This window comes from Talpa occidentalis, unplaced genomic scaffold (assembly GCF_014898055.3).
Source record: "Talpa occidentalis isolate TD23 unplaced genomic scaffold, MPIMG_talOcc4v2.1 talOcc4.8, whole genome shotgun sequence".
NCBI classification, from domain to species: Eukaryota; Metazoa; Chordata; class Mammalia; order Eulipotyphla; family Talpidae; genus Talpa; species Talpa occidentalis.
The window spans coordinates 109,663,484-109,690,260 of NW_023605194.1; the positions used below are offsets into that span (position 1 = coordinate 109,663,484).

The 26,777-nt window shown below is 45.9% G+C and overlaps 1 protein-coding gene across 2 annotated transcripts in view; it reads left to right on the forward strand.

Annotated features, from left to right (window-relative positions):
- The window catches only part of SLC10A7 (solute carrier family 10 member 7), a 182,336-nt gene extending 159,191 nt beyond the window's left edge, over nucleotides 1-23,145 (forward strand). Inside the window, exons 11-12 of one of the 2 annotated variants that reach the window (XM_037497387.2) lie at nucleotides 20,248-20,393; nucleotides 21,087-23,145. In XM_037497387.2, coding sequence (XP_037353284.1) covers nucleotides 20,248-20,393; nucleotides 21,087-21,116 — 176 coding nt within the window. In that variant the 3' untranslated portion in view covers nucleotides 21,117-23,145. Of the gene's footprint in view, nucleotides 1-7,577; nucleotides 8,797-20,247; nucleotides 20,394-21,086 lie in introns of those variants that run through there. The other variant, XM_037497388.2, reaches the window with a different exon arrangement.
- The last annotated feature ends 3,632 nt before the right edge of the window (nucleotides 23,146-26,777 follow it).

A 26,777-nucleotide genomic window follows, 5' to 3' on the forward strand; every position in this document is an offset into this window, starting at 1 on the left:
TCCTGGGAGCGGCTGCCTAGCTGAGCTGAATACACTCCAGCTCTGCAATGGGCGTCACACCCGCCCGCCCTAGGGGTGCTGTTGTCAGGAAAAGCGAAGTGGGTGTTTTGGTTCTGCCACGACATGCTGGGCTGGCACGAGCTCTGCCCAGGAGCACACATGGCACAATCAGCCTCCTTTTCTGCAAGAAGGGTACCTGCTGGTCAATCTTTCTTTTGTCTCTTAAATGTTTGTCCTAATCCTAAAGCCATACTCTCCTGTTTTTGATGTTTTCTGAATGCTGGTGGTCATTTTGCTAAAAGGGGTTGGGTTGACTTGGATTTTTGTTTGCCTTTGAAATAGGTACTTAGATCTTCCAGGAGGATCCTAGCATAAGTATCTGAGTAACCGTGGCGTGTGAGTCTGTAGTTACTTCCTGAGTGTGATAGACGTGAACTGCAGGCCCCTCCTGACTGCAGGAGCACGCCCCCGTCTGCCTCCTCGGCTCTCAGAAGGGGCATTTTACTTCCAACTCAACTATTTCATCCCACCTTGACCATACCTACTATCCCCTGCAGTCTCCTAGGAAGCATCTTGGAAACTAGCCTCTTTGCTGCTGCTTTTCTTATCCTGGGGAAGGGCAGGGATCTCCCTTGTCCCAGAAGCTCACTTATTTCCACAAGCAGCAAGTTCTGAGTCCTATTGGAATGGACTTGTCCAGCCCTTTAAAGCCCCATGATCAGCTTGCACAAGGCCCAGTGCTTGTTTCGGTGTCGATGACCTGCCGTCTCTGGTACTGGGGGTGAGCCAGGACCTGATGTTCTTGACATGGAAGTGAAAGAACATCACACTGAGAAAAGAATTCATATTCCAGAGAGCTGGAGGACATTTCAGATTACAGCATTCAGTTACACTCTCTCTCCTCTCTCACACAAAGATAAAATTTAAAAGCTTATGCTATCTCTATTTGGCCTTTAAAGAATATATTTATCCCTTTTGGCCTTTGAAGAATCACTGTCATAAATATTTCTTCTAGTAACTTCACACACATACACACACGTATATGGACTACATTCAGTGAGGCTTACGTTGCACTCTTCACCATTCCATCTGGCTTTTGTATTTAAGCATAAATTGTCACAGACCAAGTGTTACCCATGTAACTAATGAACCAAAGATGAAAACTCTTGGTTGAGAGGCCTAAATCGTCTCTTCTACATACACTTTCAATTTATTTTATTGTTCTTGCTTTTGCCCTGTCTCGGTCTCTTCATGGACTCGTATCTACACACATGCTGAATTTGATTCATTGCTTTTATTAGTGCATTTGCCATTGATTGATTAGTTCTTCGTATTAGTACTTTTTCTATTGATTGATTGCAGATGAAGTGACTATTTGACCTTTAATTATGAGGCTTCCTATTGAAAATGACATTGAGCTATGGCTTCACATAATCCATCTGGAAAGCCTGACGTGATACCATTCCCTGGAGTTCGTTCAGGAAGAGAGAGGAGGCCTGGAGGAAGTGCAGCTATCGTGCGCTTCATCTAAAACAATACTGCCAGGCTTGTTGCCGCTGTCCTAGAGTTTCAGCTCAGGGCGGGAGGTAATTTTATATTTTGTCAAGACAATATCCCTGCCTGTGGGTTACCATAAAAGGCATGAACTCTCCCAAGTTATTCTCCAGTTCGATGCTGATATTCGTATAATAACGAGAAGGTGTTTCACGGCGCAGGGCTTGAAAGCATCTTGGCCCCTAGTTAACAGTGGCTCAGTGCACCTTCAGAAGAGCTCGTCAAGGAGGAAATTCAGTCCCAGACCCTGTGCAGTTAGCATTCTCCTTTTCTGTTCTTTATCTTTTTCTCTTGGGTATCTAGAGTTCTAGTAGCGGTAGAAAACTTTTTCACTGTTCCTAGAAAGCAAATGCTTCAGAATGTCTGGGATCCTTGAGTGTATATTTGTATTAGTTTTCACTGTTTTAAAGGGGCAAAATGAAAGCAAATACTCTGAGAGCATGTCAACAGGCTGCTGGCAGTCAATCGTGAGATTCCCAGTTATTCTTTGCAAAAGCACTTCTGAGCTGTAAGATCGCTGTGTCAGTGCTAAACAGAGTGTCACGATCAACGCGTACTGAAAACCCCTTGTGCGTCTTTCCGTGTTGCCATCCAGATGCTTGAGTATGAAGACGCGTGAGGCAGCTCTCTCTGTGGGTCTGTGGCTGCAGTTACACAGCTGAGCTGTGATGAGGAACAGCACTGACCACACGCACATATAGCTTTTAGGTAGGCCTAGGAGTCTAGAAAGAACACATACCTGTAACCAATCTGGATTCATGCTCCAGAGCTGGAACAATCACTTGCTGAAGGGCCTCAATTTCCTTAATTGTGAAATGAGAAGATGGATAAGATGGTACTTGACAGTTCTTTTAGTTTTAAGTTTCTGGGAGTCTGTGCTCATTGTTCTAGAAGATAACAAGTTTCCCTGCCATATGAGAAAGGAAAAGCGTTCTTGAAAAGAATGGTTATGTCAATAATATTTCAATGCCACCGGAAAGGAAAGACAGCCATTTGCCGCCTCCTAAAGAGGTTAAAAGATCTTCATACTCTCCAGAGGATCTCATAGGAGAAACAAAATCAGAAAAGGGATCTTGTTTTCAATTTTACTTGGGAGCGTTTCAAGAATGTTGAAGGATCACCTGTAACTTGGGCGGAAAAGATCATTTAATAACATCTGGGCTGTTTCCTCAAGAGGAAAGAGAATTGAAATACAAATGTTTGTATTTCTGTTTTTCTTCTCTCCTTAAGCTTATCTGTGATTCTATTTGGCACATAAAAAGTAGTATCTTAATAAAACTACCCTACAACTGCGAAGCAATTGGGAATTAAGTGCTTTTTTAAAGCTCTCAACCCATTAAGTCATATTACCTGAGCAACCTTGAATATTAACAAGTCAGCAACTATTATTTTAATAGAAAGAAGAGCATAGGAGAAAAAATTAAAACATGTCCCAGATCATATAACTGAGGTTCAACTCCAGGCCTCCTAACTTCCAGAACTGCGTTAGTAATAGGACGAGAAAGCACCTCAAAGTTGGGGCCTCCATAGTGGTGCAAGGGGTTAAGCAGCGCACTATGAAGGAATCCACAGCCTCTGCAGCATGAGTTTCGATACCCGGCCGGCCAGGGAGCAACCCACATGGCGCGCAGACCTCTCCTGCCGCCCGCTGCTCCCCTCAGCAGTGTACTTCAGTCCTTCTGCCTGCTCTGCTCCCCGCTCTTGCTCTGGTGAATTCTCTCACCCTCCTGCACTTCTGACTGTACCCAGTGCTTATATAAATAAATAAATCTTTAAAAAAAAAAGATAATCAGATCTCTCTGGGGGAATCCACAGCCTGGCCCCCGGATTCCATTCATCTTAATGATATGCCAGGAACTGTTCACCTGGACCCCAGAGCCCTAACACCTGCTCTTCTCAGGGACTGGCAAATACTTTTAACCCCAGCTACAGTAAGAAACATATTTACAATGTGGTCCGGTACACACTTGCAGGTATGTAAAAGTTTCACAAAACAACAGTCACTCTCACTTTATGTGGTACGTTTCATATTCCACCCAAGGCTAGAGAAGGCCCAAGAGGTTGATTTTGCAACTCAGCAGTGAGTCATAATCCAAGATCTGAAAAATACCACTTTATACTTTACTTGTTGAGATTTTATCCCCTTCCTCAAATAGATACCGTGGTGGCTTTGACAATCACTGTTGCTTTTTTCTATACATTTTTGCTGATATAATATTTTAGTTCTCCATTTGACATGTTTTTAATGATAGTAGTAATAATACTATTAATAACAACAGATAACATGAACTGACTGCTTAATAGGCAAACACTATGCTAAGTGCCTGTTACATGAATTAATTTACTTGCAAATACTTTGTGCTGACAGGGTGGGGTTCTGTGTGTGCTGGGGAGACTCGACCAGCACCAGCAACAGCCAGTTGCTCTCGTGGAAAATTCTCCGGGAGAATTGAGCTGCTCTTTTATCAGAGAGGAAATGCTCCTGAGGCAGCGACAACAAATGCTTATGTTTTCTCTGTCTCTATCCACAAGAGATTGTACTAATTTGCATAAGGAATGCAGAAATAGGTTTTAACTGATGAATTTACTGACTTGTCACTTAGCACGATAAATGTAATAAATGGACTCTCATGGAAATGTAGACTGTCCAGAAACTTTGGAGACTCTTCCCACTTGCTTAAAGAATCTAGCAAAACCCATAGCCTGAAGATGAAATCCTTGGGGCCGAGCTGGAGGTGCCATTCCTACCGGTTTAGAGCCGCTCCTGTTAGGACAAGCTGGGTTGTCCTGCCTCGAGGGACAGGGTGCTGGACACCAGTTCTAGAAGGCAACTGTGTGCTCAGAGAGACCCATGCAAGGGGCTGGTGAGCACACAAAAGGGCAGGCTCTGGGTCTGCGGGGCAGTTGCTACTTTGCAGCTAGACTGTTACTACACCTTGAGTTAGAAATTCTTGTATGTGTGGCTACTTACTCTCATTCAAACCTGCTAACCAGGCTTGGGAGGGAGTGATCCTCACCTGCCTTAAAATTCTTTGGCCAACACACTTTATCTGTTGAAAAGAATCTAGAACCTAGGGTTAACCAGCCTGATCTTGGTCACTTCCTAATAGCCTTACACACCCAGGCTCACAACACTCCCATTCTGTTCTACAACCACGTAGGAGGGAAAGCGAGGTTCTAACATGATAAACAATTTACTGTGGTCACATAATGCCAGTCACGGAGCTGGAACTCAGTCCAGCCTGACTCTCAGCAATGGTGCTGAGCCCTGCAGAAGGTCCTCAGGAGAAAGTGGAGCTCTGGGGTGAGTCCTGGGGTGCACTAGCTACAGAAAGTTTTGGCTAGATGCTTCTTTGGGCCCTTCTAATTCTAGTATTTGATCATCCTCCAGTTTTTTTTTTAAATTTATTTATTTTTATACAAGAACCGGGGTACAGGCCAGATGCGTGGGAAGGTGAGAGGATTCACTGGAGACAGACCGGGAAACAGAACAGGCAGACAGACGAAATACACTGCTGAGGGGAGCAGCGGGCTAGACAGAAGAGGTCTGCTTCGCTATGTGGGATTCTCGCCAGCCAGCTGGGATCGAACCCACACTGCAGAGGCTGCAGACAGCTTCACAGCGCTGCGCTTAACCACCTGCGCCACCAGGGAGGCCTCGTCCTCCAGTTTTGAAAGTATTTTTCAGCCGTAGAATCTTGAGCCCTTCAGAGGGACATCATAAGATCAGTATTTCTCAAAGGGTGGCCTTAAAGTGATGGCAAAAGATTACTAGGCTTTATCTCAGGCCTACTGATTCAGAATTTTTAAGAAGACCCTGGAGTCTGCTTTTAGAACATACTCAAAAAACAAAAAAAATATTATTTGAGAGTCCCCTAACTATACTCTTCCAGAATCGCCTCTCGGCTCCCAGAGACACTGGCTCACACACCAGGTCCCTTAGCGAAGCTTTTGACCAAGTAGAGAATTCAGTCGGGCTTTGAGTATGTGCTTTCTGATAAGCGTGGAAGCCATTTTGGGTCCACCTGAGTCATTGTTCGTTTGTTTTAACTTTAGCGTGGCCCTGGGGTTCCCTGCTGGTGCGCCCCACTTTTAGATTTTTTTTAACTTCTAAAGGAGATACTTAGGACTTTGATGCTCCTAGCATGCTACCAGTACTATAAAGAGATAAATAAGCCATTAAATTTTACAAAACAACCCAGTGGGCCTGGCGCCCGCTTTCTGGAATCACCCACTTCCTCATTCCCCAGCTCTGTGGTTGTGTCTAGGAAGGATAAACATCTGCTCCCACTTTTCCAATCTGTTCCTCAAGTTCCCACAGTCTCTGCCCAGTCTGATTAAACCACAGCGTCGATGTGGAGCTCGGTGGGCATCTCACAAAATGAAGCCTGATCAAAAGAAGCCATCCATTTAGCACCTGTCACACCTGGCGCTGATTCCAGAAGTGGACTTGGCCTTCTTTAGACCATGTTGTCCTGCCTGAAGACGAGGGCAAAGCCTCAATACATTAAAAGCACTTCAGAACACCCACAATTTGAAAGTTTATCTTCTATGAATCCCTTTATAATAGAAAATACAATTTTTCAAAAAGTGTCACAGTATAATTGATACTGTGGAACGATTTCAGAAAGAAACACAAGATGGAGTCACGGCTTTCTAGAAGCCAGCATCTGAAGGGGACAGCAGACCAGAGAGATTCAGATGTGCTGCTGGGTTGACAACACTGTTCTAATAATAAAGCTGCTAAGAGAGTAGATCTTAAAAGCTCTTTTCATGAGAAATAATGTTAACTGTGTGGTGACATGTTAACTAGACTTATCTTGGAAATCCTTTCATCGTGTGGGTAGATAAATGGGATCTTCAGAATATACACCTGAAACTCATGTTCCATGTCAAAATAATGTCGATTACCTTTTAAAAGGAGTTATTTGCACTTGTCAAGAACTTATAAACAGATGGGGGCCAGGGGAGCTTGGGGCGCCCTTGAGGGGGACGCTATAACCATCCTCAGCAGCTGCCATCATCACAGCATCATGAACAGCACTGAGGGGCTCGGGCTTTGTTCTCCCCAGGGCTGAACAGGGAAGAAGGTGGTCACAGAGGATGAGGCTGGATGCTCTCTGGACAGTTTCGGTCACTGTCAGGGCACCATGAGGTGCAGGTGCCACGCCAGGCACTGTCCTGGGGGCTTTATAACCCTGTCTCACTGCAAACCCCAACTCCCTGAGAGAGGGTGTGTTCACCTCCTCTTGAGCAGATATGGAAGCCGATAACAATAGGATAAGATGGCCCGATCACCTAGGTGTCAGGATTCAAACCCCCTTCTGCCATCAATCCTGAGTCCTCTCATGCCTGGGGGGTGGTTTGCTGTCCCTGCACCGCCTCAGTGATGGAGCAGGAGCAAGAGGGGGCCGGTCTGCACTCGCCAGCTTCACTGGGCTGAGCTGACTCGCCGACAGTGGAGTCCCCCACACGCAAGGGCTCCTCAGGTGAGCTCCACACCTTCATCCTCTGCTTCTTAACGTCAACTCCAGTGGAGGGAGCTTTGAATTCTTGTTCCATGGTTATTTCAAAGTAAAACCACCTTATCATAGAAGTAGCTCTAAAGAGATCAGTGTCATATAATAATCAGCTCACATACCCAGAGTCACAGACACCACATGCTGCTGAGTGGAAAATTCCACTGAAGTGAGGGGAGCAGCCTGTGGTTCAGGAGCTTGTGCTTGGTCCCATCCAGGGGCTGACAAGGGCCCACCTCCCACTGCTTCTGTTCTCTCTGCTTTTGCTATCGGGAGCGAGGGCTTCGCCTATTATTATTAGTATTAATATTTACAAAGCTGGCCTCCAGCAGTACTGGTGGGCCTCACAGAGCAGCGGCTGTTGACTGGGTTTGCAGTGAAGCATCTCGCCCCACTCCCGTGTTCTGTCTCTCGATCTCAACTTGCCAGCGGAGATGGATGAGTAGCCAGTGTGCTTCAGAGTTGGGTGTCTCCAATTATTTATTCGGTCATGTCTCTCCCCAGAAGCCTCCTGATTGAACCAGACACTATAAACCGTGTGAGGCTGTGATGATAGCCAGCACCGTGCTTCTTTGTGGTAAAGAATAAGTGAACCAGCGGCAGCAAGATGAGGGGCCACCCATTGCCTCCTTGTCACCGCTACAGCCCCATGCAGCAACTCCAGCAAGAAGCTACAGCTTGCTACCCCATTTTTTAAAGCCATGTGTACTCAGTAGGTTTTTGACAAGTAAGTCACCCAGGAGGCAGGGGGAGATGTGATGTTGGATATAATTAAAAAAATTCCCGGGCCCCAGGAAGCCAGCTCATTTGGATTGGCATCTCTCCTGAAACTGAGCGCCGTAACCATGCTGACGTGGTGACGCTGCCCAAGCCCGCCTCTGCTGCACGTTTCCTCCTTGCACTCGTGCCTTACTCTAGTACTAGTCCCGCTTACTCTAGTGCTGGTACTCAGTACTGCCGGAGCACGTCTGCTAACTGATATAATAATAATATTACTACTGATGAACAAGCCAGTGAGTGCAGAAGTGAACAGGAAGCACTGGCACAGAGTGGACCATCTGTCTACCTCCAGAACCCTCCAGAATGCTCCGATGTCCTCCTGTTCCCGCTTCTTACGAGCCCTGGCTTCTCAGCCCAGCAAGGCTCACACTAGATCACCTGGGTTGTCCAACTACAGTGGTGCTGTGACTGCTTCCCACACCCATGAAACCCAAATCTCTCAGGATAGAGCAGGCGTCACATCTTTCAAAGATCACCCAGGTAATTCCAACGCACAGCTGGGCTCAAGAGCCACCGCAATGAACTCTTCCTGTGTTTGCAAGCACTTAGGCACAACCATGTTCCAAAAAGAATCCAAGATAGGTTATATCTACTCATTTATTCATAAAATTGGATATTTGAACAAATTTGTGAAAATCACACTTCTCTTTGTTATGCGTAGATCTGTTATGTGCTCTGAGGTTAAAGAAAACCAAGGGGATTAGCAAAACATCGTTATTTCCAGAAATGGATTCCAGGGTCTTCTTAATTTCTTCTTCTCACTCCTATTCTTGTAAATGAGGCCTTAACTCCCCAATCTTATATCATTGAGAATAAATTAATGGCAGGCATAGCTTCAGAGGACTTCATTTAAGCAAGTGAAACCACAGAAACCTGAGTCAACCTACTTAAGAGTGGATTTAAGGATGAATAACTTTGATTTCTAGTCCCCAAATCAAAAATCTTCTTTGGTCTCAGAAGATCTCTCCTGAGTTTTATTTTCACCAAGAAAATTATTGCCAGAGGGTGACAAACAGCCATGTGGACAAAACAAAAATGTGTATTAAAAATAATGTGCATTTGGGTCTCACCTTACACACCTTTACCACTTATCTAAAAAATTCTGTAAACTCGGACAAGGCTTTCCAGAGTCAGATGGAGCCAGACCTGCGTTGTGACCGAGTTAAATATATTCTGATGACCTGGAGTTATTTATGTCCTATGAAATGCTCGTTCTATTTTTGATGTGTTTACACCCTATAAGTGTAAATATTAGCCAGATCTCCTCATTAGAAGATGAATGACTCTTCACTTACCATCTAGAAAAGGAGAATAGTAATCTCATCCATTTCCCCGCCCAGCTGGTCTCCATAAATAAGGTGACCCCTCCCAGAAGACTGCACTGGAATGCAGGCTCATGGCTCAGTTCTTTCATTCATTCTAAATTCCCCCTCCGACAACACTGTCAGACAGGTGAGGCTGTGCCTAATCTTCTGAGGCAGAAACCTTCCATTGGAAGAGCTAAGTGTTTCACTGTCAGCATCTGGTGAGCGGCTCATGCCATTCATTAAACATCCTTTCCAATCACAATGTACCTGTCTCAAAACAGAAAAACACCAGCTGCTCCTATGGGTCTTTTCTTGCATCTTTACGTACATGAAACTTTCAGCAGAGTGATGGGGTTACAGCCCAGGTAGCTGAAGGTTCAAGCACCATCTTTCATTCTCCTAATGAAAATAGTCATCAGTGACTTGTATTCCGGGCGAGCAGAAGGCCCGACACAGAGCTCGGTTGTGGAAATCCCGTCTCTTCTCTTCAGACCTTTCTTGGGTCAATATTATTTTCCTTAGGTTTTTCGCCCTCTATTATGCAATGTTAACATTATCAAGCAGCGCTTTTCTCTGGGGTTCCTAAGTCCCTTGACAAATTACCATTCCAGGCACAGAGCCTGGAGCCAGCCTGTCTGTATTCAAATCCCAGTTATGTCCTGTCACTTGCTGTGCGTGGCCTTGGGGACATTTTTATTCATTCCTCCACTGCCTCAGTTTGCTCATCTGGAAAATGGAGATGTTAATGGAGGCTTGATTCACACTGAAGAGGTGAGGAGTGAATGAGCTGGTATCTGCATGCTGTCAGAGCCGTGACTGAGGCAGTCCTGGCAATGATCTTGGCAATTATCTCCACTCTGGAGTCTGCCTTCCACATACAAGCAACGATACAAGCTGAACACAAGCTGTGGCGCCTGACGTCCTGGGTGGGGAGGGCCCGCTGAAAGGCTGAAGCATGAATGTTGCCACCTTTTTCCCTGAAGCTCTTGATTACTGAAAAGATTGTTCCTTTCTTTAACTCACCTTACACATTGAGTGTATCATTGGCTCATTTTCTTGCCCTTCCAGGTCGACATATCCGATTTAGATAAGGAAAAATGTTGAATGTTGTTTTAAATAATGAGGAGGAAGGATAAATCTCTTAGGAAAGTGTTACCTAAACATCTTTTTAGCATAGCTAGCTAACTCCTGACCAACCCAAGAAGGAAACCACAGCCTTACCATCTTCTAATCGTGGGGGCCCGTGGGGAGAGCTGTTCAGTTGAGACAATGTCTGAGTCTTTCGTGAAGCAACTGGCGTCTCAGCCGATGTGGATGTCAGAGCCCCCTCCCCTTCCCTCTGCTGTCTAGAGAGAACCCGATGCTATTTTTCAGGCTTCAGTGGCTGGAAATTAAAATTCCATTTGTACATATCTGTTAAACTGATTTAGATTATTGAGTTTTTCTGCCAGAGGCCTAAAGGGGGTTTGCCAGAGGGGCCGGGGATTCTGTGCTCAGCAACTCAGAAATGCTCCCATCCTTGTGGGTCCATGAACCAGCAGGCAGGTTGAGCGAGGGATGGGGGAGCTCTTAACTGGCGTTTGTCATTTCGGATGACTCTTTGTATCAAAAGGACAGAAATGTTTCTTTGTCTGGTAAAGCAACAATCACGTTCTGATGCTGTGGTGGGGTGGTAAGAAAATAAAGCAGGAGTTTGCAGTACAAGAGGCAATGACAGCAAGAGAACAAGGAAGCAAGTGAAATGTAAATCATGGGCCAGGGTAAGGTGGTGCCATCTGCATATTAACATACCTTGGAGGAGTTGAGTGAAAGACCAGTCACCTAGGAGGGAGTGAATGAGACCAACTCACCTGATCCGTGACTTTCTGTCCCCCTTCCTCAGGGAATCTGCATAAAGGAAAGTTCCCAGTGGGCTGGGAGGGAAGTCCTGCACTAGCAGGATCATGACCAGAATGGAATTCTGGGGTCTGGGCAGATGAATCAAGGCCTGCTCCAGGGGCCACACGTTAGGACCGCTCCTGACCCTCCTAGTGGGCCTCTGATGAACAGCACACCACGCACACATCACCTGGAAGTGAGTGACCTTTCTTTTTACCCCCTCCAGACGAGGAACAAATTAGAATAACCTGAGTGTCCACTGACAACATTTCCCTAACCCAGCAGAGCAAATTCTCTCCCTGCCGGGGCCCGGATTTTATCCCCGGTGGCAGCTGCTCTTTGCGTGGCGCTGGCGTGGTCCTAACTTCCCTACCTGTTAAGTGAGTAGAAGCGCAAGCTCCAGGAAGGCAGCGGCTCTGCCCATTTCTTCACTTGCACCCCGAAGAATGCCTGGGCCATGGCGAATGAAGACCAGCTACCTCCCGCACATTGTGTCTGATTTTGTCCACTGTCTATTAAAAAAAAAACAACTACAAAGTAGGTACGTTTTACAGATGTGGAGACTGAGGTTAAATAACTTGTCCCACGAAGGTGACACAAGAAGTAAGTGGTAGTTGTGGCCAGCCGACCCAGGACGGCACCTTCTCCACTGCCACACGGCTGGATGCCGTCAGTTAGAAGTTAACACTGTGAAATGACAGCAATTACTACTGAAAATTAGCTTGCTCTAGGATAACCCTAAAGCCTGTTCTGAGCAAATCCCAAAACTACTCTTCACCTCGTCATGGTGTCATGTAATGCTCTGGAAGTGGCATGTCATTGCCCTCTTTGGTTAGCAACTGAGATAAATCCGTGTGTGATTTCAGCTTTTGTCTCTGAAGAAAGATTTTCTGTGTGGGTGTGTGAGACAGAGAGAAAGGGGCACAGAGATTGGCACTTAGTGATTAGTGATGCTAAAAGAGCTACATTTTGATTGGGGAAAATCTCTCTCCCAGTGAATTTTAACAGCAAGAGTGGGTTCTTCTGAGAGACTCGCTAAGGAGGAAGCATTGGAATCCACTAACAATGTGCAGGACATTTGGATAGTAAACTTATGGATGTTTCCAACTAAGAGCAAACCAAACAAAAGTAGGAAGTCACCATGACAACTGGAGAAGCAACTGGACTCCAGATTGGCCAGTGTCTCTCTCCAGAACTCACTGAAAAGTCTGAGAAAGCATTTAAATGGAAAACAAATCGTGTGAATTCCGGCGAAGGAGGCTCTGAAGGACAGGAAGTGACCCAGGTGCTGGGAGTGTCCTGTCTCTTAGCTCAGTGGGGAGGTCAGTGCAATATTAGACTGCAGGAGACCAAAAGGGTGTTTTGTAACATCTTCCCCTCCTGCGCCACACTGGAGTACTCATTTCAAATTTTGTGTTTGCAGTTGGTCCAGTTTCTTTCGATTCTGCCATATCGAATATGGTTTTGCCGTGTGCAGTCTAGCCCTGTCCAGAGGGGTGGGTGAAAGGATTGTCCGCATAGTCAAGTGAAGCGCTGGTGTTTGTTCCTATCCTGTCTCTTTCTTCAGGAAACATGACGTTAGCATCGATTCCCAAGTAATCATTTCTGTGTTGGGCACGACTCCCATGCTTGAACACTAGGGGAGAGTAAAGGCAACGAAGAATACTTAGCCTGTGTCCAGGGAAAAACATCGTACACAGAAGAAAATAAAGGCAACACAATTGAATGCTAAGCTATCGGTGCACCGAGGCTGAGTGCTAGGAAGGGTGCACGGCGGAGGGATGGGGAAGCAGAGGCCGAGATGCCATAGGGCTTAGGCCCCTAGAGAGGAAGCACAGGATCCAGGCCTGGCTTAGCTTTTACAGAGACAAAAAAGTGAGAGGCCTGAGCTAGTGCAGCAATTGGCAACTGAAAGTTGGACTCAGTGGAATTAACAGCTTAGTAAGAGTAGGTAGACTGGGGTCCCCTGCTGCCTCTGCGCCAGCCAGGTGTGTGCTGTCAGCCAGATGTGTGCTGTCAGCCAACACACCCAACTGCTCTAAAGCTCAGCCTCCTCATCTTTAAGTGGGAAAATCGCCACCTACCTCACTGGGCTGCTGCCGGAAGTCCCTGCACGAGGGTAGAGTGGGAGTTGTTCTGCGCTGAAGTTGAATAGGCGGCGGACGTGATGGATGGGCACCGGAAACCACTGTCGTTCTTGAGCAGGGCACTGGCCTTAATTAATGTGGGTCTTAGGAAGATTAATCTGGCCATGGTTTGTAGGATTGATGAAGGGCAGATCTGAAGACGGGGTTATGTCAGGGGATTGTAAGAGAAATCGTGGCTCAAGGTTCTGAGGAGCGCACTTACCCAGGTGGCAGTGAAAACAGAGGGGGCCAGAGAATGGCCATGTCCACAGGAGTTGGTAACCTGGTGCAGAGGTAGAAATGGGGTTAGTCATTGATGACTCCCCAAACTTTGAGTTGTGGAAACTGGGTAGCCAGGGACAGAAGGGGTTAGAGAGAAAGCAAGCTGGTGTGGTCAGGGCAAACAACTAGAAGCAGGCCCCACCAACACAAAGACTTACTCTCTTTTTCTCCTTATATTCCCCAGTACCGCAAGCAGTAACTCACAGGTAGCAAAGACCCAAAAAGTAATTTTTTAGATAGGTGGCAGATGGATGGATGGACAGATGGAGATTAAAGAAAAAATATAATGGTGACAGCATCGTGCACCTAAAAGTAGTAAACTCTTGAAGTATGTAAAGTCCTTTTAAGATTCTGTACAACAAAGCAGACTGCAGTGAGGATTAAATAAAAGTCCATATTTAATCACAGAAGAAAAATGTCTGTTTCTCAAGAGAAAGTGGAAAGCTGTTCATCCAATAGAAAGTAGTGGCTGTTGAAGCTTAAACACTGATACAAAGGGAATTTTCTAATGGCGTGAACATAAAATAAACATATTGAAAACGGGACCCAAAAAGCCATATTCTTGTAGGTATCGTTTTGTCTTCTCTGTCCTGGGCAGAGGATAAAAGAAACCTCTTTCTTGCTGTTAGAAGAAGAAATTTCTTACTTGATGTTTCTACTTGGCAGCTGTCAGTTGAAAGCTCTGCTCATGGAATCTGCCGAGTGTCAAACCCTGTTGGATAATTTTCGACGGATGTGTCGGGTGTGACATGGAACTACGGCGTGCTGTACATGAGTGATTTCCCAAGTGTTTGGCTCAGGTAGTCATGTGCAGAGAAAGGGCTCTTCATCCAGCCACACGGTGTACTTGTAGGGCAGCGGGGAGATGCTTTTGGTGGAAATTACTTTCGTCAGAAAAAGAAGCCATTTACAATCTGAGCCTTCGAACATCGTTCAGACGGCACATTGTATGAAAGAGGCATTTTTTGATTAATGTTTTATAAACGTTTTCAGCATGACAGCTAAAAGTCCCTGTAAAATTGTAAATGTGTGCGTGGTGTTCACTTCCATAACGTCAGATGCCATCTCGTAGAGTCTGCTTGCATCCTGTCAGCCAGGGTGACACGGAATCTGTACCTGGGAGCATTAAAATTAATTTGCTTCACTTGCAGGACGGCAGAGATAGCCAGATGAAAAGAGTCCTGTATTTAAATTTTACTTTAAAAAGAAAGTTGTTTCTAGTGAGTTTGTTTTTAATGATTGCTTTTTTCCTCCCCTCGTTACAAGGCCTGTGAAAATGAAGAGGTCTGTTCAGCGGCTTTAGGACGGATCTGAGCAAACGCAGATCCATTCACCCAGCACGCTCCTGAGCACCCCCACGAGCTCAGAGATGAGGAAACAGGCCCTTGGGCTCTTGAAATGGATCTTAGAAGAGCCCGAGAAGGTTCTGTGCAGCTCAGCCAGGGATGCAGGCAGTGATGCTGCGTGTGGCGAGGCTGGGCTGGAGCATGGGGTTAGTTTGGCTTAGCCGGGTCAGGTCGGCTAGAGCAGAGGCCTTGGGGGGCAGCCAGGGGGCCTTGAGGATGGCCTCCAGGAAGCCGCTTCTGAATAGAATACAGGGCCGCCTGTGTGGCCACGTCACCTCTCACTCCACTTCTCCCGACTTCTCCTCTGATCTTCAAGAAAATAAAAGTGTGCTGTGTGGAGGGGAGGTGGAGAAGATGCTGACGGAAAGAGGAAAAAGACTGAGATAAATGGACTAGGAAGAGACACGAGTCATTGAAAAGGAAAGTGGATGATGAAATGGTTGAAAAGTGAGGTAGAATTCAGTACTGAGAACAAAGGTTCTGAAAACAAATAACATGTAACATAGTAACCCAGGACTCCTCCGTGGTCCCCTCCCTTCCAAGTGCAGGTGTGCCACAAGTGCATCACGTGAGGGGGACGTGCAGGGACACGGGAAAGGGACTTGGGGTCTCTGCAAGCTCAGTTTTCTCCTCTCGTGTGTATGTTTTTATTTATTTATTTGTCTGTTTGTCTGTTTGTTTATTTATTTATTTATTTATTTATTTATTTATTTATTTGTTTATTTATTTATGCAAGCACTGGGTATAGTCAGAAGCGCTGGAGGGTGAGAGAATTCACCAGAGCCAGAGCGGGGAGCAGAGCAGGCAGAAGGACCGAAGTACACTGCTGAGGGGAGCAGCGGGCGGCAGGAGAGGTCTGCGCACCATGCGGGACCCTCCTCCCGTGGCCGGGGAGCAGCCGGGGATCAAACCGGCGCTGCAGAGGCTGCGGGCAGCTTCGCAACCCAGCGCTCAACCGCTGCTCCACCGGGGAGGCCCCTTTTGTGTGTTATTGTCAGTCATATTTTTAGCATTGGTTGCTCGGGGTGGTGTGATGGGAATGTAGTGAAGGATGAACAAAAAGGCATCGCAGACACATGGCGTGGTGAGAAGTCCCTGTTCAATGGGACAGGTGTCTACAGAAGCTCAAAGCCTTCTTGGATCCTTCTCTTTTTCACCTATAATATAGAGGACTAGAGTGTTCAGGAACTGAAGGAGGGACAGTGAAGGGAAACAAGAGGAATCACCACAGGAAGTGGCCAGAGTTGGGGGAACAGAGGGAGGAAGTTGGAAGTGGGGCCTCAGAGCTTTAGCAACAGGCTGGAGCCACCTTCTGCCGCCCCTAGAGGGTGTTTGCTGCAAGAACCCCAAGCTCCTCTCCCTGTCCAGCCTTCCTCTAGTGCCCCCCAACCCTGCATCAGCAGAGCTGCCCAGGAGCTGCTGACGAGAAGTGATGTTTGCAGGGTCCCAACCTCATCATGAAACAGAATGCAGAGGGTGTGTTTGAAGACAACATGTACCCCAAGGCCTATTTTTTCAGAATCCACATTCTTTCGAAATGATCTTTGCTCTTCCTCAGCCAGCGTGGGGACAGCTCGTGGCCATTCCTGAGGACAGGTTCTTTGCAAAGCTGTGTTTGTAAACTAGGCAGTGCTTGCATCGTGTTTGCTTATCCTCTGATGTAATAGAACACGCACATAAGGTCCATCTGGAAAGTTAGTCTTTCAGTTTCCAGCCGAGAGTAAGAGAGGACGTCCAGTGTAATGCGGTTGTCATGAAAGAGTAGGAAAATAAAACAAATAAGTAGGATGAGGTGTAAGTGCTGAAGCACCGGCCCAGGGCCGGAAGAGGCCTGCGGGCACCTTGGTATCAGGGCCCAAAGAAGGCGGCGCCCCTCCACTGTGTGCTTAGTGTAGCCACAGCCCCCGTGACACCCTGTGGCTCCCCGCAGAGTCCTAGGAACACTTCTGTGGGGTGTTCCTAGTAGCTGCTTCGCCTCTTACCATCTGAGCTCTCAGGGCCATCCTGTGTGGGCCACAGGGGGTTGACAAGGGTCACTGCCTCTGGGGGTGCTTCTGGGAGAGGCCCAGGGAAGAAGCTCCCAAAGGACTTCACCAGGGAACTCTTGCCAACCAGAACCCCCTCCACGTCACGCATCTAGAGCCGAAGACCTCAGCGGTCAGACCCAGCCTGACATGGAGACCCCGAAGCCAAGCTGCCGTGTCTCCACCCAGACTCCGCCACCAGGACAAGTTTCCTGACCTCGAGCTGTTTCCATTGCCTCATCAGTGCCATGTGGACAGGGTGACAGCACCCCCGGGCTACTGTGAGGTTCATTCGCTCTCCCTTGGGCTCCCCTAGACACGGCAGCCCGAGGACGCACTGTAGCCTCATCGCAGTTTCTCTCTGCCTGCCGGACCCGTCGCAGTCCAGTGACTTTCTGTCGTTTACATTAAGACACCTCACGTGTCTTGCCATAGAATTTTTTGCTCATTTAGTGTAGCCACAGCCCCCGTGATGCCCTGTGGCTCCCCGCAGAGTCCACGTAGGCCCGTGAAGACCGACAGCACCACAGCCTCAGCAGGAGAATCCCAGGGATGCAGCCCGGCACCATGGGCCTTGATTTGGGGTCTGAAACCCCTGCCCTGATCATTTTTTAGGGACAAACATCATATTTCTGTGTTTGCTCCCTCTGGGCTCTGCTCTAGGTCCCTTCCCGTCACCCCCTAGCTCCTTCTAGTTCCTCTGGGCCAAGTACTCTCCTAGAAACACTAGGGGCAGGTCCGGGCCTGCTTATTTTCTCACGGTCACAGCTTTCCAGGACTCAGTACCAGACGCTGCTTTTCAACTCTAAATGGATTAAGCGTGGTATTTTTTTTTTTTTTTTTTTTTTTTTTTTGTGGTAGGGTGCACAGGTGGGGTCCCACCTCAGCGAGGTGAGTGGGATGGGATGAGAGTACAGGCAGAAAAAGCTTTTTTAAAAAAAGATTTATTTTTTATTATTTTTTTTTTAGTTTTCTATTCTTTTTTTATGTCATATTTCACATTTATTTCACCAATCTCAACATACAAGCTTATATGAATTTTGTTTGATTGAGTGACAAAAACTTTGATTTTTAAATGATGATTAGTTTCTCTGCCAAAAATATACTGTATTTTTTTTTAATTTTAATTTTTTTTATTTTTATATTCCCCAAGCAATTGCAACCCCTTTATTTTGACCCCAATCCCTCCCCCCCACCCCCCTCCCCTCATAAAGTGTCTCTGGTTCATAGTTTGTTGATTATGATTTTCACTTTCTTATAGATATTCATTTTCCTGGTCCCTTATTTAAGTTTTCTAGATTCCTGCTATGAGTGAGACCATCCGGTATTTTTCTTTTTCTTTCTGGCTTATTTCGCTGAGCATGATCCCTTCCAGCGCCATCCATGTTGCTGCAAATTGCATGTGTTTATCTTTTTTGAATGCTGAGTAATATTCCATGGTGTATATAGACCACATCTTCTTGATCCAGTCATCTATTTTTGGGCATTCTGCCCATTTTTTACTTGGGCTCGGCTCTTTTTTCTTTTGTTGAGTTTTATGTGATCTTTGTAGATCTTGATTATTAGCCTCTTGTCAGATCTATGATGTATAAATATTTTTTCCCATTCAGTGGGTGTCTTTTTGTTTTAATGATAGTTTATTTCTCCATCTAGAAGCTTTTTAGTTCCATGTTACCTGTTTATTTTTGCTTTTGTTTTCCTTGTCATTGGAGTTGAGTCCCAAAAGACATCTCTGAAGTCAATGTTGTGAAATGTTTGCCTTTAAAAAATATATATTGTACAGTTTCTGGCCTTACATGCAAGTCTTTAATCCACTTTGAGTTAATTTTTGTGTGTGGTGTGAGTTGCCTATTTTAATTTTTCTGCACATAGGTGTACAGTTTTCCCAATACCATTTGTTTTTTTTTTTTTGTGAATTTTTATTATTTTATTTTTATTTATTTATTTATTTTTAAATAATAAATTTTATTTTTATATTCCCCATACAACTGCAACCCCCCAATTCTGACCCCAATCCCTCCCCTCCCGCCCCCCACCCCCAAAAAGTGTCTCTGGTTCATAGTTTTTTGTTGATTTTGATTTTCACTTTCTTATAGTTACTCATTTTCCTGGTCCCTTATTTAGGTTTTCTAGATTCCTGCTATGAGTGAGACCATCTGGTATTTTTCTTTTTCTTTTTGGCTTATTTCGCTGAGCATGATCCCTTCCAGCGCCATCCATGTTGCTGCAAATTGCATGTGTTTATCTTTACTCAGCATTCAAAAAAGCGTGGTATTTTTTTTAAAAGCAAGCACTTTTGCTTTTTGTATTAGCAAGAAGACGGAAACTGCAAAAGTCTAAGCGTGTAGAGGGAAGCAATGTGTGGGAGGAGCCGAACGTTTTCAGTTTATGGCAATGAATCGTGAGGCTATAATGAAGAAAGCAGCCAGGACATACACTTTGGCATAAAGGTTTGGTGGAAAAACCACAGGGTTAGAATAGCGAGTTACTATGTGCCATCATCGTGCGTGTTTAGGAGACTGTTCTCCTGAATCAGACTCTGTTCTCAGAGGAACAAGAAAGCGAAGCTATGCAAGAGATTCTGTTGGAAAAACTGTCTTCTGTGCACAGCAACCCCGGCAGCTGGGCCATATTAACACAACTGGTTGTAATCATCAAACGTCAAGCATGTCTTCTATTATAGACGCTTCGTAGGGACCCACTGTAGACAGCTGCCTACAAAGCGCGTGCACTTTGCCTGCTGTGTAACAGAATGGTGGGTATTATTCAGCATTCATTTACCTGAGTTCCTTTAAGACCTTCATTCTGGGGTTAAACATTCAGCACTGATCTTAGAGTTCACCTGCCATACCCAGTACTGGGAAAAGCACTTGGACACCCTGGGCCAAGGGAGAACATGCAATGCCTTCATTAATGCTCACTTGGCTAAAGTACCCTCCTACGTGGAGCAGTGTGTGCTCCACATCATCTCACCCTATCCTTTCGACTCTCAAAAGCGAACTTTGGGACTGTGAAGTGGTGCCTGACAGGCCTCCCTCCAGACCAGCAGACAGCTTCATCCTAAGCAAGAAAAGGTCCATGTTTAACCTTTGCCTGGCTTGTCTTTTTCATCATTCGTCAAGCAACTGTGTCCCACACTGTCTCCTCTCCTCTCCCTAGAGGGACTGCTGCTCTGCAAGAGGTAGTGGCTTCCTCAAATCACGGACCTCCTTTTCAGTGTGAATCTGTCCTCATTAGAGTTTTGAGTGTGAGGTAATGAAAGAAAGAGGGAAGATTTGGTGACTCCCGCAAGACCCTCCATTTTCAGTGCTGTGAATACACGTGGGGGAAACAGGCCGTGACCTAGTCGGAGTCCAGTGTTAACGGGGCGGGTCCCTGATTTGATGGCAGACCCGGTGCATGTCTCAGCATTCTGTCTTCTTGTTCCTCAGGAATCCCAATGCTGAAGATAGTGTTTGCAGGCCACGAGCACCTGTCGCTGATCTCCGTGCCCCTGCTCATCTATCACCCGGTCCAGATCCTGCTGGGGAGCGTGCTGGTGCCGACAATCAAGTCCTGGATGGTGTCGAGGCAGAAGGTGAGATGCACTTTCCTCCGCTCCCCCCACGGAGAGCCGGCAGAGGAGCGAGCATCTTACTGCCTTCCTTTCTTTCGTTGTTCATCCTTTACTATCGTGTACGGCTGTACAGAATTTACACGGCTGAATGTTGACAAAGAAGAAAAGGATTTGAAAATCCTACTTCTCCATCCGTGTTATATACAGTCATAGTGAGCAGCAGATTCATCAAAGTAAAATTTTCCTCTAAATGTTTAGACATGCTAAGATTTATTCTACGCACTAGCAGAAGCATTTCCAAAAGGGAGACTAAATTCCACAACGCTGTTCATCTCCCCTTTACACAGAAACCGGAGGACCACTGGCTAACTTAGAATAATCCAGAAGGCTCTGGAGTATCTATGTGTCCCATTTGACCCCCAAAATAAGTATCAGGTATCAATCCTAAGGGTATCCTCATCTCCTCTGCTTTGCAGGCACCCCCCACCTAGTATGGGGGCACTGGCTCAGTTGCCAGGCCCCCAGGGAGGTGACCAGTCGCTGGCCAGTGAGCTGGGCGGGCGGGTCCATTTGTCCCCGGTGGCCAGGATCCCTGGCTGTGTGCTGTCTGGATGGACTTCCTCCTCCGAGCAGCGCCAGTGATCTAGTTTCACTGAGCATTCATTTTGCCCCGATATTGCCCAACTCTGAAAAGCATCTTTTCCTTCCTCACAGGGAGTGAAGCTGACGAGGCCGACGGTGTGAGGAAGGAGGCGCTCACGCCGGGTGTACATATGTACAGGCTGTACATACACACACTCTGAAGACTTGTACTTGTGAATGTTGCTTCGATGCATATTTTATTTTTTTACACAAAAATAAGATATAACTGTTTAAGTGCCTTAAAATGTATTTGACAAAAGCATTATTTCCAAAACCTACTTTGTTGCTTACTGCTAGGGGGCGGGACAGTATTCTGGAGTCGTGTCATTTTCTTTTTTTTGCTAGACAGTCATCCTAAGCAACAAAAGCAGACACCCTGTCTCCTCCCCTCTTCCGTGCGATGCAACTCTACAGTAGTTACTGTACCTTGGAAATGAGGCCAGGCCATCAGGAAAACGCCCTCCCAGCGACAGTGAAAATTTCCAAAGTCTTACTCACAAATGCTTTGATTAACTGTGTGATTCTTTTTTTTTTTTTCCTACGACTGTGACACGCCTCTTCTTCATCAACTCGGCAGGGGTCAGAGTTAGAGATGCTGAGAAGCATAAGTGGTCTGCTTTCTTGATATCATATTTTTAGACATTCCTTTCACTAATTCCACATAGAAACGCCACAATCCTATTCTAAGAGATCACGGCTTGAAATTTATTATAAACTGCTCCAAAGAAGGGCCTGATATTTGAGTTTGGAATAAATAAGTGAAGTTTGGAGACACAAACGAGAGGGTTGGATTGTCAGGATTTTTAAAATTATATTTCATAGGTTTTTCCTTTTTCTGGCCTAATTCCTTTCTTACCTGTTTGCCAACATGCAAACTCATGACGACAGCCAAACGCAAGACACAAAAATGTTACAATCAGCTTAAAAGCTGCAACAGTTCAACATGGATTATATTCACATTCCAGCACTGAGACCCAGTGTGTTACCTGTTACACAGGTGTGCTGGCCACAGGTCATTCCTGCTGGCCGGAGCAGACTGTTACATCCGGGATTAGGCACACAGGGCATTTGAGAACCGTTGTTCATGAGGATTTCCTCGGCGGACTTGACCAGTGTTTGCAACTATTAAAAATATCAATCCCTTTGCTCTTATGAATAAATGAACATGGAAAATCATGAACCCAGCGATGTTACATGTACATACTCTTTCCACCCTGGAGGACAGAAGTGGACACAGGAAATATAAAACCATCCATTAAACAAAAGATCAAGTAAAATTATTTCCCAATTTGGCATCATCTGTCAAAGGTGTGTATGATGTTTGCCTCTACTGTGACTGGACAAGTGTTCCCTGGACCCAATAGAGAATAAAGCAATATCTAGAACTAAGGGAACCCTGTTCTCTGTTTCCTGCATCCTCTCTTTCCAGGTCTGGGGGAATATTGGCTCCCCGGGTCACGCTGAAATGCACCCACTTCTCAGCAGCGGTTTTGTTGTGGTTTTGTCCACAATAACAACAAAAATCATTCCTTAGAAACGTACCAAGTTGCTCAGTACTGTACCTGGACATTCCTGTTTCTACCAGGTCTCATCTGTGTCATTTCTGTTTCATTTCAATGTGACTGAACCTCCCAAGTTCCAGAAGAGTTATCCTCCATGAGAAGGTGCGGCTTGTGCCAAACCCTGCAAATTGTTTGCTGAGAATTTCTGTTGTCAAGAATTTCACTGTGTCGGAAACGACAGCAATTCTGCTTTGTACTTTTGATACTCTCAAATGGAACCCAAAAAGTTTCCATGTTTTGTCTTACAGCTTTCGTTGAACTTCTTAGGAAATGGAATTGCCTGTCTGAGCTGTCCTAAACCTTTCTTCCTAGCATTAGCAACTGATTTTTTTTCCTCCCAACTTATCTACCTCTATTGTCTAACACCTACAGTAGGTGTGATTATGGGATAAAATTTAACAGAAAATGCTGTAACATTTTATATTTTGCTTTAAAAAAGGTGTTTTGTTTTCAAATAGTCTTTGCATAGTGAATTTTGGTGGCTTTAGTGATATGTTTGTGCCTATTTCTTTTTTTACACAAATGCTGTGGCATATTTTTCCATAAAGAAGAAAAAATAAAATTACAATTTATTTTTAATTCATGTTTATTGGGATTTAATTATTCATATCTTAAAATATTTTATTTTGTTTTTATACCATCAAGCCATTTGTTTTATGCATCTGTGAGGCCTAAATGTATTTATGAAAGAAATATGTTAGATTATGTTTACTCGTTTTTCCATCTGGATTTTTTAAAAAACACTTGTCATGAAATTTGATTTTTTTTAAAATGGGTGACATTGTTAATCTCGTCTGTTCCCTTTTAAGTTTTACATTTTTTGAGGGTTTTTTTTTTTAATTCTTCCCTCTTGTGTTTAAAACAAATACACTCTGGCTAATGTTCAGTGTTTGTTTATGCTAAATACCAAATTTTTTCAAAGGGATTGATGAAGTAATGAAGTTAATTATTTATGATGAATGGAAGATGAAAATAATTCTATGATTAAACAAAGAGATGTTTCAGAAACCACCAGTGCACCTGTGGCTGATATTTAACCTGATTTCAGGTGACCTCATAATACCTCCCACATAGCTGTAGTTTTCTTTTGAGTCACTCCTGTACCTCTGATTTGTGATGTAACATTTGTGGGTTCCAGAATCACCCCACTTAGCCATGCCCATACCTCCACCGAGCCATCATGTCAACATCCAGAGCAGCCCTGGTGTGTTTGCTGAGATTTATTTCCTCTGCATCAGGGCTGAGGACCCAATCAAAGAGGAAGATTTAAGGGATCTGAATTTCAGGTGCCCTTGTACTTTCATTGAGTAGGAAAGACGAACCCCCAGCGTGCTTTTTCCAAACCCAGTATTTCCCTAAGAGCACGTCACCTCGTGTAGAATTCCACACTCTGTGATCCATACCTTGGTGTTTCGTTGTCCTGGCTTAGAAATCCTTTCTTCCTGGAAGGCTGACTGAAATGGCAGCCTCCACAGGCTCCTGCTTCCCCTGCCAGCCTGGGCTGCCTCCTGCCGCCACCCCTGGAGACTCCTCCGCCAGTCCTCTGACACCTTTGCCTTTCTTTCTCCTCCAATATGGGCCACATTCCTGTTTTCCTTTTGCCCGGCAGAGTATCTGGCTCAGGTTCGTGGCCAGAAAATTCTGCATGGACCTTCCCAATCATGTTCTTATTAGGTAGGACATGGAGCTTCTGAATTATGAAAGAACTCTTCCCTACGTAGACATCACTAATTTCCCAGGAAACTGACTGCTTATTGATGACAATTCCCATTCTGAGTAAAACCACGAAGCTGAGTTGTGCTACCGGGGTGGTGTGTTGCTTCATGGTTGCATAAATAACACCTCTCCACAGCGAGGCTGTATGCTGAGGCCTACAATCTGCTCCATGTGTGTTGTCACTGAGCCGCCAACCCTAGGAAGTCAGGCTAAAGTCTGTTGGGTTGATCTGAATTAGTGAATACTTTTTATACACAAGAAATAGAGGATTTCCCTGACAGTTCTGATACCGTGAAGACTGGATGCAAACTATTGACACCATGGCCATCGCTGGTTTGCATAGAGACCACACACAACCTTCTAAGAGTTTATTCTCTTGAACAAACCAACTAATCCTATTTTGCTATTGGACGGTTTCTCAAATGTGACAAGATACTAAGCTCATTCAGGTTAGGGGGAAACATGGCTCATTGGCCCCGAGACCTAACTGTATCCCTGGCACCCCCGCGTGGAGAGCCACCATAGCCCTGGAGAGCCTGTCTCCACTGCCCCCTATCCTACTCACCCCTTTAATGTTGATGTTTCCACGACGCCCGGCTTTGGAGCCCCTTTGGGCCCAGCATCCGCCATCTTCTGTAAACCAGAAAACTATCGTAGACCTGAGCTCTTGTTTACAATTCTTAGGAGCCTCCCACCTGGATGCTCAAGGTGTCTCTAACCCACCGCAAGAAGGAGAAGACGGTAACCTCTTTCCCCATACTCGGCGCGCCCCATACCAGCTTCTCATGTCATGAGAGCCGCCAGACTGGCTTCCTCCCCTGCCCCTCGCTTTTCACATTCACAGTCACCAAATTCTCTTGATTCGAACTGTGAAAGCTCTCTGTAATCTTCACCTTCTTCTTCATCCCACTGCCACTCACTTAAAATTACTTTTCTAGTGTTTTTTCTGCTCCGGGAACACCTTTCTCTGATCCAGGAAGCATTAGCTGATGTTATAAGGCCTCAAGCCCGAAGAGTGGGTCCTTTGCCCTCTAGGGAAAGAATTCAAGAGAGAGCACTAGACGGTTTTGCCAGGCAAGGCTTTATTAGAGAGACTCACACATGAGGAGCCAGTTTGGAAAAGGAGAATAGAACTTGGCTCTCCGGAAGGGGTAAGGGGGAGACAAAGGGCCGCTCCAGGAGGCAGGGAGGAGAGCAGGCAGGGCATCTGGGCCGGGCCACGCAAGAGCACATGAGATGGTACACTCCAGGAGACCTGAACTAATCAGTGGTCGGGACCTGGTGCTTCGTCTCATCAAGGAGACTCCTGGCGAGTGTGGCCACCCAAGGGACTCGCCAGGCCAGGAGGTGGTCCAGACAGCTCATCCTGCAGGCTGGCAATCTTCTACCTAGGCTGTCTCGCTGGTCACATGCTGGGCTCTCTGCTAAATAAATAAATGCTACACATGGAGTACCCCATTTGGTCCCCATGAGGATTTTTTACATGGATGTGATCATTCCCACTTCACAGAGTGGAAAGTGGAGGCTCCAGGACACTCAGTGCCAGGGGTCAGAGCTTGTATGTAGCTAAGCCTGGTCCCCTCCCAGGTCTATACTCGACCTTCCTTCCATGGCTGCAGCCCCTCCATGGCTGCAACCCTCACTCCCAATCCATTCACTGTTACACACACACACACCCATAAGACACAGTTCTTGTTTTTAATCGTCCATTCAAGGTCTCCACTTGCTATACTATGACTTACCAGGCTTTGCAAAATGATCCACATGTCTCTCCCTCACCAAATGAATCATTCTTTCATCGGGGTTCCTGTTTTATCTCTGTAGCCCTGGTAACTAGCAGAACACTTGTCAGACAAGAGAAACCTCAATAAGTATTTATTGAATAATGGGATAGCCCTTCAGGCTCTCTGGGTTGCAATCCTGACCCTGAGGGACAGACATCTTCAAATTATGAAATACTATTTTTGGAGACTGGCCAGTGACTCGTGATTATCACTGGGTGAATGGGAATCATCATATTAATCAAACTTAGAATTTTTTGTAATGAAAACAATCAGTAAAAACAATGATGACAATTTTGAACCCAGAGTGGTTGCGACTCAGAGAATCTACACCTCAATACCCCTGCCTGCCCAGCAGCAGCCTTCATGTGGGAGCCAACTCCCTGACCTGTGCAAAGGTCCTGAAGTCAAGGACAGGCACCCGGCTTGTGAGCAACACATGGCTTTGGGCCCCAAGCTAATCAAGCAGGCCCCGCCTCTGTGCCCTTCAATTGCTCCCCTCCCCCATTCTGGAAGGCCCTGACTCACTCCCCACCTGCCCTCCAGGACACTGCCCAGCCAGCCCCACATGCTAAGTTAGGCTCCAATCGAAACTCAACTCAACTAGCCGTGGAGAATGCAAGGGCAGATGCAAGAGAGCACTGGGTCAGGTGTCACGGGGTGCAGGCAGGCCCTTAGTGCAGGGGGAGCCCGACATCGAGGCC